Below are 19,283 nucleotides of genomic sequence, written 5' to 3' on the forward strand. Positions count from 1 at the left end.
GAATAAGCATGCAGGTCAAATGTCTCTGATCCTAGTCTAACTGGAGTAGGTGCATGTTAGTTCCAGGTGTGTAACTCAGACACTACTGACCAGAAAGGTGAGTAGGACTGCCAGGCAACTGGTATTATTTAAAAGGAAATAAATATGGCCACCTCCATATGTCTTTCACTTAAGGTTCCTTTAGGATAAGATGAACTGGTTAGAGGTCAACTACCCCTGAAAAAAGTAGGAAGATGTTACTGACTCAACACAGCAGATCAGTAGCAACATCATCAAATTATCTATATTTGAGGAGACATCTAGATGGTATTTTAGTGGGCATGCGGTGTGAGTGGAGCGTATGAGTGTGGGCGAAGAGTGGCCTGATCAACCACCACTGTTATTTTAATTTTTGTTACCTTTTTTTCTATCTTTGAATTCATCAATAAAATTATGATATTCTAATACAATACTCTAGTCTTGTTACTTCGGGTTTATGCCCTCTTTAGCCTTCCTCCAGGAATTTTGTATAACGTCATCAAATATCTTGGGGGAAGCCTGTACCGACGCAGAATTATCCAGATCAGGTTGTTTTGGTGTCATTACTGGCAGGAGTCTCATCGACGCCTGTGTAAAATTTAGGCAATCAGGCGCCAGCTGGTTATTTTGGGTGCCTCATGCATGTGAGTAGTAGCCAATTGCCTACTACATAGAATATAATGGTTGTAGCTGATTGTAAGTGATCGACTTTAACTATCGGTAGTTTGGGCAACCAAGTTTAAATTAATGTTAGGGACTTGAGGGGGGGTTGAGTTTAAGGTTAGGCACCTCCAGGGGGGATCAGAGTTAGGCAGTAGGTGAAGGAGTTAAAGTCAGGCACCTAAACGGGAGGGTTAAGGTTAGGATAGGTGTGGGTTGTGCCAATTTTTAACTATTATCGGCTTATCCCGGCGCCCCACTTACGCTGCACCGGGTAATACGTACTCGAGTTATCCCCCAAGACACAATGAAAATATAGGCGTGTAGCTTTAAGTCTGATACACACTTCCAAATATGACTGGCCAATCACTGACCAATTTTAATTTAACTCCATGTAGTATGGAGGTCAACAGATATTGAATACTATGAGCAGATTGTGTAGATAAACCCTCATACTACATGGAGGAGGTAAAATTTGTCAGTGATTGGCCAAAAATAACTGAAAGTGTGTACCAGGATTTAGACTAGCATTCTAGCTACTTGAGCAATTATTGCTTAAAATCACAAGATTTAACTCTTTGTTGATACGTGCTCTATTTCTAAAATCCATTGTATTGCAAAACAAAACAAATATCCTGTCAACAAGGAGTTAAATATTTTGATCGCAAGAAATTAAAATGACTCTTGTTGACTTAACCCCAAAATAATAAAAAAAAAATCAATCAATCATGAGGTGTCAACTGAATCATAAGACACAATGCAACCCTTATATGTTGTGATTAAGTCAATGTGAGGGGGACAAAAACACACAAAAACAAAAGAAAATCATTCATTAGTTGCATAATGTTTTTCCTTTCCCTTCCAGTGTGGCAGAAAAATCCATTGTTTCAGGAAGGAAAGGGCTTCACACAAGGATGACAGCCACAATTTTTTTCCCAATGCTCTTTGCATCCACAAGATGTAGTACCTGATGACAAATAGTGCCAACAAGGCAGTCTCTGCCATGAGCAGTTATTTGCCCTGAATGAGGTGAGTGTGTCAAGCAAGGCAATGCAGAGGCATGAAGCTCACACAGAAAGGCAAAAAAGTAGAAAAAAAAGCGTATAGAGAAAAAGAGCAGGCTGTGCATGTAAGCGTAAGACTTTGGTCTTCTGATCCTCCCTATGTGCAACAATGATTGTGGGGAAGAGTTGGCTGCCTCACCACAGAGACAAGGTGGAGCGCAGATCACTCCGCCGCCTCTAGCTTGGAGTCCATTTTAGGTCTACCGAAACCAGGACAATCCCCGGATGTCGCTATCATGGCCGCCAACGGTGACTCGGGCAGCCTTTGAGGGAGGGAGGATTCGGCACGGCGCCGAGGTAGCTGCACGGAGCGGGCGGCGGAAGGACACGGTGAGTCTGCCGCGGCGGGATCTGGTGTTGGTTGTGTGGGTTTTTTTTTTCTTCCTTCCTCACACAGTGGCTGCGGGTTGAAAGTTCGGTTGACTTTGCGCGCTGGAGGGGGAGAAGCGGGCGGGCGCGCGGGCAAATAGTGCCCGGCAAAGTTAATGAAAGTTAGGAAAGTTGGGGGGGTTGTGGGGAGTCCGTGCGTGGGGGGAGCCCCCCCTCTAATGGCCGCTGTGTGGGGAGCTGCTGGTCACATGAGGGGGTGTCCAGTGTCCATCCGCCGTGCTGTGCCTGTGTGACCAGCAGGGACCCGGGGGTGACACGCTGCTGCTGCAGCTGCACCACTTACCTGCCTCTCATTCATCCTCTAGCAGCGCCCCATTTTCTGTGCATGGCTTCCCTGTGTGTGTGTGTGTTGCAATCAACCCCATGCATTGCACACAGTGCCTTCCACCCACCTACAGCCATTGCTTCTCTGCTCATGGCTACATTGCACCTAGTATTTTTTTGTACATGATTTTATCTACAGTGTGGCTGTTTCCTACAGGATTGCATCTACTATGCTTTTTACTTGCATGATAGTTTAAGGATTTTGCCCACTATTTTTTTTATTTCTCAATAGGATATATCTGCTATGTATATTTTTCTTTTTCTTCTATCACTTTTATTTTGGCAATTTTTTTTTCTCCCACACATGATTTAATAGCAAGCTTCACTATTTTGGCAAGTATTAACTATATTCAGTTTCATTTATTATTGATTTTTATAAAGCGCCAGCCTATTCCGTGGCGCTGTACAAAGTAAGACAAAAACATGCGGTACAAAATGATACAAACAGTGGTGTGCACAAATAGACAAAATGCAGAGTTGGTCATTACGGTGCCAAAAGTAACAAAATTAATCCATTCCAGGACAAAAGGGTGAAAAAGCCTTGCCTTTGAGCTTACAATCTAAAGTGGGGGGGGGGGGGGCAGGAGATGGGGATGGGGGTAGTATACAATATTAATACCTAGAGGCAGTGCGTCTAGGTACGCTAGTAAGGAGTACAACTTGACCAGAGGTCAAAAGGGGAATAGCCTAAGTTAGAAACACAGGGTTCCATATTAGACTTCTAGCTTATAAATGCGTACATTGTGTTGACTTGCATTTAAGGGTATCCCTCCGTTTAGTCAACGATCACCATGGTACAGTCAGTTAGGTGCAGAAGTATCTAACTGCTCATTCCACTTACCAAAAATGATGAATTCCAGTTGTCAATATTTTTGATTTTGTGAACTGGAATTGGCAGGGGGTTGAACCAGAACTTTGCACAGAGGTTGATTGGATTCAGAAGGGTAATGATAACTGTTAGCTAGATTGACCAAGCTGCCAGGAAATTATTAATTGCGTTTATTTTTCCTGTGCAAAATTACAGTTCGGCATCCAATTCTGGTGAGCAAAACATCTGTCATGTTGGATTTTAGATCACATCAATAGGCACTACAGAGTACCCAGAGAGCTCATGGTGACCCATTGTCAGTTGGGTTCATAAATATCCAGTTATGGGTACCACCCACTTTAGTTCAACTCCCCCCCCCCCCCCCCCATGGGGACCTTAGCAGGGCTGCAACAGAACTTTACACTGAGCTAATTGGATTTGGTAGCTAATGGATTAACTGACGGCTTGACTTAAGGCTCATACACACATCCCAACAATCTGCCCAACTATCTTCTAAACTTGGTCCGTTGGAAGATAGTTGGGCGTGTGTATGACTGGCAAACAACCAGACGGCCAACTGATGACAGGTTGCTTGCCAGATCCAACCTGTGTATCATCAACCTGCCCAACTATCATGCAGGTTGGAACGTGTGTACAAGTCTTTTGAACAACTTTGTTGTTTTTTAATGCCGACATGTTGTGCAGTTTGTTTAGCTTGCACGCATTGTTTTTAAGTGAGTTGGTTGGCGTGTGTACGTACTTGTAGTGTAAACATGTTGTGCGGTTGTGCTGTTGGTTGTGCATTGTGTTGGACCGGTGTATTAGCCTTAAACTAAGAGCTCACCTCCACCACCAACATAAAGTCTAACATTGACTCTACCATAGGCCATCAGTAACCTTGCATTACCAGTTGGGCTCTACAAAATATTTTAATTGCCTAACCCCTCCTTACATAAAGCTTACACTAAGAGCTAACTCCCTATGTGAAGCCTGAGATCAGACCAGCGCTGGTTAAATTGGCACAATCACTTGGACACACTGTCCCATTATAGGCATTGGTCACCTTGGCATAATCAGGTGGACACTGATGAAATTACCATAGCTAATTGCTGAAAACACCTCTATAAAACCCTCAAACCTACGACTAGTGGTGGTTACATCAGCACAATAATTTGGACTCTCTCTAAAAAAAAATACATTTGGAACCAACTTCATAAACCTAACCCTAGCTCTCAACTACATTGTATGCTAGTGCTGAACAGAAAGTTCTTCCAACGAGATTTACATTGACTGAAAGAGAAATATAGCTAATGAAATCCCCTAACTGCTGGTTAACTTGGTATCAACTTGATTGTCCACCATTGTCTTTGCTAGGTTTAATTTCTTTTCCTTCTTGGGTTACCGAGCATACATTGGGTTAGATTTCTGTTCAGTAGTATTCTGTGATACTGTAGATTGTTTGTGCTGGCTTTACGTGAGTGGTTTTGGCGATTGTAGTGTTTCAGTGCCCAACTGATTGTGCGGAGGCCACCAGTGCCTATTATGTATTTGAGTGTTAGGGCCCTTTTACACTTAATGCTTTGTTTTGTTCTCCATAGGAGTGCATTGCAAAAAAACTGCAGTTTTTCAGCATACAGCGTGAAAGAGACCATAGGAAAACATGGACACTGGACTGGACATCAGTTGTCCTTTCAGTTAGAACTGGCAGAAACTGACACCGTGTAAAATGACCCTTAGTGTTGAGTTTTATGTAGGTGGGCTCAGCATTTTATTTTTCAGCACCCACCTTTTTGTGCGCTTAAAATTGGTTTGTTAGTAGCTGGCATTAGGTAGTTGGTTAAAGCCAGTAACTAATTTTCAGTTACACAACTGATTGTACGGAGGAGACTGGTACATAGAGCCCTCTATGTCTATAAGGCCCATTCGCACTGGGAATTGCAAAATCAACAATACACCCACCATAACTCTTTGCCCCTGTTAGAAGTAATACTAATCTTGAACTGATGCCCCCACTGTGCTTATCAGTGGAAGCGGTTTGGGATGCCCTCTAGGTTGAAGAAATGTGTGCCCCTGTTCTGAGAGTGGACAGATAAATATGGAATTCAGGAGTGATTGGGAGTTTTGACAAGTTGGCTCCATTAACTACAATTGGGGAAAAACTCAAGTTAGGTCATGGCAGCTGTAATGTTTAAAGAGCCTTGACTGTTTAGTGTTGGGGATTTATGCAGCCCTGGCCTAAACCTCATGTTTAGGATGTGCGGGGTATGATGCTCTGTTTTTTATACTTTTCTGTTTCACTTCCATGTTCCTCTCATTTTCATAAAGGTTTATATTTTAAATTCTCTAGAAATTGGTCATGTGTAGTGAAAACAGGCCAAGTGAAACTTTTCTCTTCACTGACCCCCAACAGAACAATGCACTTGTGTGGAACACAAATGTACTACTGTATAAAGATTTTCTTAACTTGTCAGCATACATTTTAAATTGACATACCCAGTGTGCAACATCAGCAGTGAGAAATCATATAGTTAGGGTATTCCTTCATGCCAATGCAGAGTTTTGAAGATGCATTCCATGTGGCATTTTGGTGCATTGACCAGTGTTTATATAATCAAGTTAGTTTCGTTGAAGGATAAAAAGAAAATGATTGTGGTGTGTGTTAGACTGAAAAATATATTACTTGTCCATAGTAGGCCTGAAATTGCATGTAATGAAAACATGGCCTTAATGAGTACTTAAAGGACAACTGTAGCAAGAGGTATGTGGAGGCTGCCATATTTATTTATTTTTAAGTAATACCAGTTGCCTAGCTATCGTGATCCTATGTCTCTAATACATTTAGCCATAGACCTGGAACAAGCATGCAGCAGATCAGGTGTTTCTGACATTATTGTCAGATCTAACAATTGTTTTTGGTATGTTATTCAGACCATATTGGAGCCAAATAGATCAGCAGGGCTGTCTGGCAACTTGTTTGAAAGGAAATGAATATGGTAGACTCCACATACCTCTTGCTACAGATATCCTTTAAGAACTCAGGGGGTAGTAGAAAAGGGGTGCTCTGCTGTGGCATTTTGAATGGGACCAAAATCGTAACTTGTTTGTAAGCTCAAGGATAACTTCTGAGTGATCAGACATGCCAAACCACAGAGTTGATTTATTTTAGTTTGATCCTTCCTTCTAACTTTGGGAAGTTCATCTTGATGTTTGAATTTTATATTTAGAAGTGTGACACCCCTCCTCCCCTCAATGGTTTCTTCTTCACCAACTTGCTTTTTGGTCACTTTAGTAACAGGTTCTCCTTACCAGAGTGAGTGCTTTCCCATTTAGGCGCTTATCTCTATTCAAGGAAAATGCACTTTTTTGTATGTACCATGAGGCAACCTCCCTTGTGAAAACACCGTTTCCGTAGTACCAGTTTTTCTTTAAGGCTCTGTTCACAGTGCTCAGTTGGTGTTGCAGCATAATTCTGCATTGTAACCTCGCAGCCCACACAAGTCAATGGGCCTGTTCACAGTACTGCATTGTAACTGATCGCATAATTCTAACTCTTGTATTAAAGTCTATGTCCAGTCTCTATTGCAGTTCACAGTCCTTATTATAACACGTGTGTAATGCAACTGACGACTGTGAACCTAGCATTTGTATCTAACAGTTAAAATAGATTTCTATCAAATATAAAAAATATGTTTTGCCAAGTCAAAGCTGGGCTCATCTCTAAAGAGCCAGGTAACCAGTAGAGATAATCGGTAAGAGCCTAATTTTCTGCGTTGATGCAAGTTTGGCCAGCTGACGTAGGCATAGGGAGCAAAATCCGCCTTTTCCAGTGCTGTTTCAGAGCATAGAAGCAATACACAGCTATTAGCTGGATGGTTTCTTTTAGATCTCTTACAAAAAAAAAAAAGTATAGAAAAATGAGTTGCAGTAGGTAATTTTAAAGAGAAACCGTAACCAAGAATTGAACTTCATCCCATTCAGTAGCTGATACCCCCTTTTTATATGAGAAATCTATTCCTTTTCGCAAACTGATCAGGGGGCGCTGTATGGCTGATATTGTGGTGAAACCCCTCCCACAGGAAACTGGCAGTTTCCTGTCTGTGAACCTCGTTGCATTGTGAGAAATAGCTGTTTACAGCTATTTCCAACTGCCAAAAAAGGAAGCAGCCGCTACTTCCAGTGACATCACCTACCAGCAGTAAAAAAAAAATGTCACCATGTGATGTCAGAATGTAAATCAGGGAGAGGCCGGGCCGAGGCATAGGCTGGAGAGGCTCCAGCCTCAGGGCGCAGTGTAGGAGGGGGCGCACAATTCATTCTGCTGTTATTCCTAATTGTGTTTGAAACAGAAATTAGAAAAGGGGATACATAGCAGTGACTGAAAGCCATATAACTAGATATTAAGGTGTTGGGGAGGTTGTGGGCCCTGTGGCGCCTCTTAGTCTAATAGCAATCAGTGTGTGACGGCTGGGGTGGCAGAGATGGAGGGGCGCACTTTGGTGTCTCAGCCTTGGGTGCTGGAGGACCTTGTCCCGCCTCTGGGGAGAGGAAAGATTTTACAATGGGCAAACTCTGACTAAATCATTTATACATAATTATTGTAAAAATTAAGCACTTTTTTTATTACATTATTTTCACTGGGGTTCCACTTTCTAACTTCTAGTAACCACTAGCAGTGCGTTACTAAACTGTTACTAAGCAGTTGTGATTTGAAAAGCTCTTGTAAATGTAATGCTATGGGTGTGATCCCACTTGAGCAATGCGATTTTAAAAAAAATCCCCCATAGGGTAGCAAGAGCCTTTGCAATCGCTAGCACTTAAAAGGCTGCTAGTGAGTTTGAGCCCTAATAGAGAGTTCCGCTTTAATTTTCTCTCAGAGGCACATATGTTAATTGTATATTATAAGCAAGAGACGTTTAACTCTGCTTTTCACTTCCATGTTGTAATATGAAATTTTGATTTGTTTGACACGCTGAACTTTTAGCAGGCCAAGTCTTGCTTACAAAAAAACATGTGACTTTTTCTATAGTTGTGTTTGCCATACTAAAACAGCATAGTTGTAATTGTATTTTGCAACTGTTATTGTATTAGGAGATACACGTTGCATTGCATACCATTTGTTTTAATTTTGCCATCAAGTCTACAATCTTGACTGCACAATCTTTTGCTTATGATTTTTGGTATTGAAAAAAATGTTTTGTCTAAATTGCAGTTCTTCCCTTGCCCTGTAGGTGTTGCTGGTGAGAATAGGCTTGAGTGTCAGTGGAAAGTTTTTAGTTCTCCTTATTAATCACCATTCAGTAGAATGCAAATGCATAGTTATCACAGGATTTAAACTTTACCTTGCTTTGTTCTACTGTATAGTTAATCTGTTTAATTGCAGCCACTGTGCTAAACAATTGCAACAAAAAGTTACCTTTTTAAAATGATCATTGCTTTACCTTGTGTTTTGTATAACATCTGGAAAAAAAATCTTATTTTGACTATAGATTTTAAGAATTGCAAATAGGTATCACTATGAGCAATGATTTTATTGCATGCATTTAGTTGTGGCAATGGTTTCCTTGATTGAAAGTAGAGCTAAATAACATCAAACAAAAAGGCAGCATTAAGTACCATAGAACATACTTCTAATAATAATAATAATGATACAATTACTAGCTTAACTTTTAACTGTTTTTTTCTCGTCAGACATAAAAAAACGTTTGCAAATACTAGATTTGTATTAATCCAGTTGCATAGATGAACCGTTATCATTATCAAACAACTTGCCACAATCTGTAGCAATGTATTTGTATATAAAGCTGACAAATGAAATGTAATTCTTTCTTCTCTAACAACTTTTTTTTTAATGTAAATGTAAATGTATTGTTGGGAAAGCAAGTTAGAATGCACCATTTGTTAGTGTTCAGTAAAATCACATAGTTTGCCGTCTAGTAACTAAAGTGTATTCCCTGCCTACACAACAACATGGCAAACTTGCTTTTGAACAGGCACAAAACATATTGAAACCTTTTTCTTATGAATGTAGTTTGCTTTGTAGGCATTGTTTCACATGGCTGCTTGAAGCTGACATGATCAAAGCAGTTACATACATGAGAACAGCACATTTACCAGTATAGGGCACCCTCTGCCTGCTTGTGAGAAATAGCACAAGGATTTGAAAAATTTCCCAGCATGCATTTCACTTCATATTCAGTGAATTGTAAATAGTTGTCTGCCTCCTAGATCATGCTTAGACGTTAAGTACCTACTGGATTATAGATCATGCCTAGGCTATAAACATCAATTATTAGATCAAGCTTTGGCTTTATTGGGAAGGAAGGTGGGAGTGTTATAATTTTTCTTTAAAGCACATCCTGTTTTAATCTTGCACCGTACTTGATAGTTCTGCTTTAAAGTGACATCAAAATTAATACCTACTTTTCTATTCCCTTGTCAGTGTTTACTGAGATTTTTTTATTTTTATGTTCCAAAACTCCAACTTTTTCTTATTTATCATTAGCTTTCATGCAGTGCATCTATATTCAGACAAGGCTTCATGAGTGATTGCTGTTTTTACACAAGTAACCTACTCCCTTTTTCAGATTTATTTTTGGTTGTATCATCAAACTGTCAGTAATAAGAATTTACTACAAATATCGCATCTTAAGCCTTAGGATTTCTCCATCTGTTAGGAACTGCAGCGTTTGGTTAAAAACCAAGTTACACAACTATTGCTTAGTTAAAATGTCATTAAACTTGCTTACTTGAGTTTGCAAGTAAGAATCTATTTTATCCAGCCCACCTTACAGTTGGTAGCTCGTATGCAGTTAACTTTTTCTCCTGAGATTTCTCCTAGATGATCATTTTCAACTTGTCACTAGAATGCCTTTTATGCCACCAGAAAGAAAGCAAATACTCTAATGTTGACAGTACTTTTTTCACTTTTCAGTATTTTTAAGTTGTAAAGTGCTGGACAATTATTTTAAATAGAAGATGAAAAATTATCTCCCAGGGGGAAAATAGCTAATTGCAAATGGGCCAGTCTCTTTACAGAAAACCAGCTCATTGGTTTACAATTTTTCCTTTTTTTTCCTTCCAGTAAATTAAATATTTATGTTAAATAATAAAAATGTATTATCTCAGAATGCATTAACCTGCTGCGGCTTTCATTTTTTTACTTAGGTGTGACTTTATTGAAATTTTAAAATGACATAAGGCTGAGAGTGAGATTTTGCACTTGCCTGCAAAGTCTTGTCACTGATGCTAAGCAATAAACAGGAGGGAGGGGGTATTGTTTTTAATGTTTGCTTTTGAAGTGCTAACCTATTTATCATCAATGAGGTGTTTTTTTTGTACTGTTTATATAAAGCACCCTAGTGATTCATTCATATTCGCTGGACATTGTCAGATCCTAAATTTGCATTAAACTAGTTGTATAGGACTTGTCCCAAACCTGATCTGTGCTTTAGTTAAGAGAACTAAATTTTCAAAGCAAAATTAGAAGCAAAAATAATTCACTAGATGTAATCATTTTTATTTTGCCTTTTTTATTTTAAATGAAAAAAAGGCTTTTTTTTTTCTTTTTAATTTATGTAATATGTTTCTCTGCAATTGTTTCATTTGGTTATAGTGCTTTGTTGGCCCTGTGTAATTTTCATTTCAAATGCTTAACAGTGACACGCCTCATTTAACATAGGGGGTTGAACAGTGTATGTGTGGGTTGTGCTTAGGCCAGCATTAATGCATTCTCAACTAAAATAAGATTGCATCAGAAAGTGTCAGTAGATCTCCTGTTGCATGATTTAAAGAGACACTGAAGCGAAAATATGATATAATGAATTGGTTGTGTACTATGAATAATTACTAGAAGATTAGCAGCAAAGAAAATATTCTCATTTTTATTTTCAGGTATATAGTGTTTTTTCTAACATTGCATCATTCTCTAATATGTGCAGATTACACAACACTCAGCATTCAAAATGATTCTTTCAGAGCAGTCTGCGAACTTATGACCTCTCCTCTGGCAGATAAAAAGAAAATTGTCTACTAAGAGTTGAGATAATAAAAGTCAGAAAACAGCCCTCTCCACGTAGAGCTTAATGGCTTTTTTGCATAGTGATAACTGGAGTTTCTTAACTCTTCCTGTACTGGAAACAATTAGACTGATGTATCTGACCTTAATGTTTTATTTCTTAGCTGTACTACACATACAAATCATAATTTTTTTTACGCTTCAGTGTCTCTTTAAGAATATATCGAAATGCCTTCTTACAGGAACAGCGAAGTTTTTAGTACAGCTTATGTGAACTTACATGTTCAGGAGTAAACATGAATGACCATACATATCTAATAAAAGCCGCTTTTTTTAAATTTAAGATTTTTTCCTATTCAAAGAGCTTATCAAAATGTCACGATTGACAGGTTGTTGTTGTTTTTTTTTTTGGGGGGGGGGGGGGATTTGTAAGATTAACGTTTAATTTTACATTTACTGCATGTTTGTAAAAAAATTTTTTTCTTTTTCTGTTTAGATTCTCATAACACATTGAAGGAATAACTGATTTATGAGACAAAAAAATGTGCAAGGTAAGTAAAACCTTTAAGTTATTTATTAAACCTTTATTTTTTAAGTCCATGTAGTTTTAAAGTCCATATAAAATAACCTTAGACTTAAAGGACAACTGAGGCGAGAGGAATATGGAGGCTGCCATATTTCCTTTTAAGCAATACCAGTTGCCTGGCTGTCCTGCTGATCCTGTGCCTGTAATACTTTTAGCCATAGACCCTGAACAAGCATGCAGCACAGTGTTCTCCCCAGGCTCTTTTTGCCGGGTGCTCCACCCGGCTAGTTTTGGGGAGCACCCGGCTCTCATCGGCTCACCTCCTTCTCTGCTGTAAGCAGAGTTGTGCAGAGAAGGGCCAGCCCTGCATTCTATCATCTCGCCCCACCTGGCTACTTTTTCATGCCACCCGGCTGGAAAAAATTTCTGGGGAGAACACTGCAGCAGATCAGGTGTTTCTGACACTGTCAGATCTGACAAGATTAGCTTCATGCTCGTTTCTGGCGTTATTCAGACACTACAGCAGCCAAATGGATCAGCAGAACTGCCAGGCAACTGGTATTATTTTATATTGTATATATGTATATGTGTGTGTGTGTGTGTATATGTGTGTGTGTGTGTATACACACACACACACACACACACACACACACACAAAAAATAATTCATGTAAAGGTTTTGGTCATATTACTTGTGGATGATTATCAGAATACTTGTTTAATTGTACAGAAAATTAAAATATGGGTCCTTGCTAAAGAAAACACTGTACCACTTTTTAATTTTAAGTATTGACCCCACCCCCTTTCAAAAAGAAAAAAAAATGTACCCATGTCAACTTGGTTGGTTTCCTGGAAATTATATGGTATAAAAACTGAGAACTTGGCCAGGGGCACATGTTGATCGCTATAGCAACTTGTGTTTTTTTTTTTTTTATTTATTTTTTTTATCTTCAGTTTTTATAAATATTGGTAAGAGTAAAATGTGAGCTGCTATGAACATAGTGAAATTGCTTAGCACTCAAAAACTTGATGTCTGGTTGCTACTGCACCATTGTGTGTGTGTGTGTGTGTGTGTGTGTGTGTGTGTGTGTGTTTGTGTGGTGTTTTTTTTTTTTTTCCCTGAATTAGATAACTATACTTTGTTTCAAGTAAACATTTATTTTTATTTTTTTAACTTATACAATTTTTTTTTTTTTTTGTAGGTAAATTCCAATCACGGATTTGATTCATCTTGATTCATAAATTCCCACAGGATTTTATGATGAGATCACCAAACAAAGACTATTTTATGGACATCGAAGAATCTACATCTTCAAAAGATGGTTTATGGGATTATAGTGGAAATGCGTTTGTCACCAATGAATCAAACACCGACTCAGCATTTCCTATGAATGAAATGAGTTTGCATGGAATGGAGATGGACCAAGATCTAGCTTCAAACCCTGAAGAGGAAAGTGTTACTTTAAATGATGCAGCTGAAACACTTTCCAAGTCTCCATGCAAGAAACAAACGGCAAGGAAATCGGTGGGCAGAGGAAGCTCAAGTACTCCGAACATAGAGGAGCAGAATGCAGAGATAAAACTTGAACCAAACTTGGATGACGATGCTGCCAATATAGCTGCAAAGGTACTTCATTTTTTCTGTCAGAAATGCAAAAACGGCATACGATACAGCCCAAACGACCTCCAAAAACACTTTCTAATATGTCACAATGGAGAACTGCCCCTTTATCCCTGTGAAATGTGCAACTTCTCTGCAAACGACTTTCAGGAATTTAAGCAACATCGGAAAACTCATAGGAGCGCACTGGTTAAATGTGAGATCTGCAACAATGACTATTTATATACCCTCTTGGGCTTAACAAAGCATTTCACAGTTATGCACTGTGTCAATGGCCACTTCAGCTGTTCGAAGTGCAGGTTTTCCACCAGAGATGTCGGGACTTTCGTTCAGCACATACACAGGCACAATGGAATAGAGTATGCGTGTCAAAAATGCAACCATATTAGCTACTCCAAACCTGAATTTCAGAGACATCTTCAGGGACATACCACCATGTTTCCATTTAGTTGCCAGTACTGTAACTACAGTGCAATGCGTAAGGATTTTATTGTGAAACACATTTTAGCCAAGCATAGAGAGCACGTTCATAGAGATGAACATATTCTAGATAACTCTAATCCACAAATGGCTCAAGCGAATGCTGGACAGAAGCCTGTCTTAAAAAAGCACCAAACAGAGGTTCAAGAGAAGACATGGTGGAAGCAAGATGGCAACCCTTTAGGCAAAGAAAAAGTGGGCGAGGGCTTTGAAAGGTCTAGTGGGCTTCCGTTTAGAACTCCAGAAAAAGAGCAGGCTTTGAAAGACTATTTGCTTACCGTTAACTCAGAGCAGCCTTCAAATGGTGGACTTTCTTCTGTAACCACAATAAACTGCAACAAAGAGGACTTAAACACACAAGGTGGCCTTGGACTTTTGCAGAACGCAGTTCATGGTCCTACTGTACTTATGGTGAAAAACAACAAAATTACAGTTCCAGCAAATTACACTGCAACTTTTGTGGGATATAAAATGGTTAATGGGAAACAAAACTTGGTAATTAAGTTATTGCCATCGAATAAGCAGTCTACGAGTACTTCACAACCATCACCTCAGTCATCAAATAGCTTGCCTCGCTTTTCTCAGAACACTAACCATGGATCCTATGGACCAACCAACAATTTAATTGATAATCGATTGACTCCCTCCTTTAAGCCTCCCTTTGTACAGAGTGCCACAACTGGGACTCCAGTGGAAAAACAATCTACACCTTTGCAGGGCATGACCACGTCACTTGGCTCCCTTATTACAAGAAAAAATGAATCTGTCTCCAGGCTGGGTACCATTAACAGATCACCCTCTTTCGAAGCTCCACCAAAAACTATGCATAATTTTAATGCACCTTCTTCTTCGGTTTCTGATACAGGCAGAAAAATCAAAGAAGAGCCCCAAGACTACAACATTAATGAACATCAGTTTTTCGATACTGACCACAAATCTGAATCTGGTAAAGATAGGACCCATACTTCTACAGCATCAAGCCGATTAACTGTTGATCCAACGACTGGTTTCTTGTATAGACCTCGACATAACAGTGAAAGTAGTGGACTACCCTCTACTGGAAATATGTATAACAAGGACCTAAACAGTTCATTACTGCATTCATCTACAGCAAGTGGTCTTGGGAATTATGCCTATTCAAGCTTTCCTCCTAAGTTTGACTTTGGAATGAGAGGTATTCAACCAAATGACCGGTTTCCAAGACCAATGGAATTGAATAGAAATGACAATGCACCATTTATGCCTAGAATTACATCAGTATTTTCTTTACAAAGTCGTATGCCTGATCCAAAACCATTTGGGAAAAATACCTATCTACATAATATCCTGCAAGATAACAGAAGAGTAAATGATAAAGTCTGTATACCTAAAACCTCAAGCCCACTTGTAACAAGCAGTACATTGGCTTTTGCAAAGCAATCCATGTCAAGTCCAGTTCCAAGGTTTGAAAACCGTATACCAAACGGCAATATTCCTTCAGCTGTGTTTATGAAGCAGGACCCAGATGGTGTAGGATCTGGTGTTAAAACTCTCCCTGCAAGAGTAAATGAACTCCTGAAAGCACACTCTGATTCGATAGTAAGTCAACAACTGGCAAGAGACCGGATTGGCACTGTAGCAAAACCCACTGGACTAATGTCTTTTCAGCAACTTCGAGCACCACAAATTAATGCTATGCCACAAAACCATACTGTTTATCAATCGGGAGTTAACCGATTTCCAGTGTCTGGTGTAACTAATAGCTATCCTGGTTTAAGAATGGCATCATCCCAGCCAAACAGTCACAGTACAGCAACCTTTTCCACTCGACTTAATGCACCAGTTATGCTCAATACAAAGCCTGGTATGGTTTTAACTATTTCAAATGGACCATTTGGTACCATAAGGAATGTCACTAATGGTAGCTCTCAGGTCCCAAGTACAGTGAGCACTTTAGGGAAAATGTCCCTCCCTAGATTGCAACGCCCTCCTGTACCTCATATTCTAAAGACGGACTTTGGTGCTTCTCCAAATAATTTTCCTGCTGGCATACTTTCTGGTTCTGTGGGAAGCAAGCTTCCCATTAACCTAAATGTTCTCCAGTGTAGCATGAACTCAGATCATTTAAGAGCAAAAACTGGAAGTACAGAAATGAATAAACAACCACAGCACATGCAAAAGCAGTCTTTGTATGCCCTTTTGCCCGATGGAAAACAAGCAGTCCTACTAAATTATGTACCAAATTTAACTGCGCAGAAACCCATCCCAATAAACCAAGTCAGCCGGAAACTCCTACCAAAGAAACCTGATGAAGTACAGCAAGCCACTTTGCTGAAAAGTGGCAATCAGGCCAACACAATACCTGCAGCTTCAGTTAAAGAAGAGGACACGAGTGCACTCGAAGGTTATGGTGGAAATGTGCCTAAAAGCACTGTCACCAGTGCGGTTTGTTTAAAAAGTAATCCAGCAGAACTAAAAACCCCTGTAAGGTCCACCTCCAGAGCTTCTTCAGAAGAATACTTTTCTAATGAAAGCAGTAACAAAACAGTTTCACACGCTACAGCGTCTACTTCAAAGCTGCCTAAACAGAAAAGCAAACTAAGTAACATGAGTACAAGTTCCAAGAGCAAGTCATGCAAAAGGAAATTTTCAGACTCTAGTAGTTATGAAGCGGATTATGAATTTAAGACAAAGAGAAGAGTATGTGATTTCTTGCAGGATGTGCCACGAAAGCAGATGTTACACAGAAAGTGCAAGGCAAAATCCTATTCGAGTGAAGTGGAAAGTCTTCCAGAGATTCCATCACGGTCACCAACACCGAGCCCAACACAAAGTCCAGTACCAACTCCATCACCTTCACCACCTCCAACACCTTCAAGTGATGTAGTAAGGTCACTAACTCTGTACCCATTCAGTGATGACCAACTTATAAAATATCCACGAAGGGATCAACCAGTTGTTGTTTTGAACCATCCAGACGTTGATGTTCCTGAAATAATTAATGTGATGAAAACCATCTCAAAGTTTAGTGGTCATATTTTAAAGGTAACACTGTCTAAAAAAACACTTGACGCTCTCCTAGAGTCTGGACTGCTAAATTCAAATGGAAGGCGTCGGCGACGTTCAAAGCCGGTGAGCCCTGTCAAAGAGCGATTTGTCCTCAAATTAACCTTAAAAAAAACAAGCAAAAACAATTACAAAATTGTGAAAAACACGCCCACAGACAAGTTGCAGAGTAAATTCAGCTGCTGGTTTTGTGGTCGGATTTTTGACAATCAGGATGAGTGGGTGGGACATGGCCAAAGACATCTCATGGAAGCCACGAAAGATTGGAATACCTTGTTTTAACAACTGTTGAAATTCGAACAATTTTACTTACTTATTGTAAGATTGCTGTTTTTTCCTTTTTTCTTTTCTTTTTTTTTTTTCCTCTTTCTTTTTCTACGAGCATTCATTTCCAAATGTTCCTCTCCCCTCCCCACCATTTTTTCAACTACAATCCGGTCCAGTATTCTGACATACAGACTCATCGTATTGCTATTCAGGTTGTTTTTCATTCTCGCCTTTCCCTTTTTGTAAATGGCCTTTATTTGTTATGGGATATGAGAAGTAAGCTTTGTGAATAATATTCATAATTATCAAGAGATTTTGAGATTTTTAGCACCCTTTAATGTTTCATGTCTTACTGGAAGTTAGACTGTGACTGAGGTGATTAAAAAAAAAAAACTCCATCTGTGCAAGGTTCTACCGATCTGCAGTGCTAGAATTGTTTACAAAGCCATGTATAAATGTGTGAATTCCGCAATTGTTTGTATGCAGGTGTGTACTGTGTACATTCTTAAAGTATCGACACATATTTAACGTACATGTCACATTTTCAATTGCCAGAAAATGTATACAAGTGCTACCTGGTCAGAAAGCCTTGAAAACACCTAATTTTTCATCTGCTTAACCTTTTTATAAAGAAACTTGTTTAAACTTGTTAAAATAAAGTTACTTTTTTTGTCAAATGTAAATAATAATAAAAAAAAATAGCATGATTGCCAAGACATTGAGATCCTCACATTGCTAATTTTGATGGAAATTAAAAGTGAATAATTGTGAATGGCTGTATATATGCATCTTGTTATTTTTGCAAAATCAGTGTACAAACTTATGTTCTCTTTAATTTCTGTATTAAAGGACTTTCATGTTTTTAGTTTCAAACCTCCTATTGCAATGTCTCTCCAGTTCTCTGCCAGATAGATGCAGTATTGACATGATTGAAATGTACATTCTGGTGTCAGCAGGATTAAGGGAGCTAGTCTGCTTTAGGAGACCCAGCATGAAACCTCACAGGGAATAGTTCTCCAATCACAGCACCCTCTACAGATCAAAGCGTTGTGATTGGCCGAATAGTGTGGGTGTAGTTTACTACAACCTGTGTGAAACCTTCCAGTTTGAGAGGGTGCTGTCCACCCAGAATTTCTCTGAGGTTTCTTGCTTGGGTTCCCTAAAGTAGATCGGCGCCAGGTTGAGTGGTAACCACAATAATAGTTTTTATTTATTTTTGAAGCATTAACATTGTTGCTTCCCTACCATACCACAGACTATTGGGTTGTGAATGTTAGTACAAGGGTCGAAATGTAAATATCTAAAGCCCAAGTGAACTTAAAGCGGAATTTAACCCTGCATTTCAACTTTGCTCTAAAACATTATTTACAGCATATTATATGCAAAAAGCATATTTTTTTTTTTACTAGACCAGCATTGGAAGGGTTAAACACAGGTTTAAAGTTCCGTGGAGAGATATGCAGAAGTTCAGATTGTTACATTCTATTTAGTTATATGTATCTATTGAGAAATGTTACACTCTTTGGCTGTTCTCCAGCTCCTTCTCAGTCAGAGAGATGAGTCACATTCAACACTTAGATACATTTATGTAAACAAAATGTATCTATGTCAGCTTCGGATGCGTCTGCAGAAATCTCCAGGAACTTTAAAGCACTGTGTAACCCTTCCAATGCTGGTCTAGTAAAAAAAAATGCTGGTTGCATATAATATACTGTAAATAATGTTTTAGAGCAAAGTTGAAATGCAGGGTTATATTCCGCTTTAAAACTGAACTAGGCAAATTGTGAAAGCAATCATGTTGCTGAGTGTAATTACAGTAGAATCTAGTTATAGTAAACTCTGATGTAGCAAACTCAGTCCTCAGTTCCTAGCAAATGCATCTGGATAAATGTACAACATATGATTAAATCTGATGTAGTGAACTTATGATATAGTAAACTACTTTTCCTGGTCCTTTGGCGTTAACTATAAAGGGATTCTACTGTATAAATATTGTCGTTGGAATGGAACTTTGAGCGACAGATTAGTCAGCAAGCTAATGGTGAACCAGAACTCCTAGAAATATGT

At 39.1% G+C, this 19,283-nt stretch overlaps 1 protein-coding gene across 1 annotated transcript; it reads left to right on the forward strand.

Annotated features, from left to right (window-relative positions):
* The first annotated feature begins 1,887 nt into the window (after positions 1–1,887).
* Positions 1,888–18,046, forward strand: ZNF518A (zinc finger protein 518A). The gene is made up of 3 exons (XM_068255076.1): positions 1,888–2,072; positions 11,775–11,829; positions 13,006–18,046. Exon 3 carries the CDS (start codon positions 13,062–13,064, stop codon positions 17,229–17,231), a length of 4,170 nt encoding a protein of 1,389 aa, XP_068111177.1. The 5' UTR covers positions 1,888–2,072; positions 11,775–11,829; positions 13,006–13,061; the 3' UTR covers positions 17,232–18,046.
* The last annotated feature ends 1,237 nt before the right edge of the window (positions 18,047–19,283 follow it).

Source organism: Hyperolius riggenbachi, chromosome 10 (genome assembly GCF_040937935.1).
Source record: "Hyperolius riggenbachi isolate aHypRig1 chromosome 10, aHypRig1.pri, whole genome shotgun sequence".
Lineage (NCBI taxonomy): Eukaryota > Metazoa > Chordata > Amphibia > Anura > Hyperoliidae > Hyperolius > Hyperolius riggenbachi.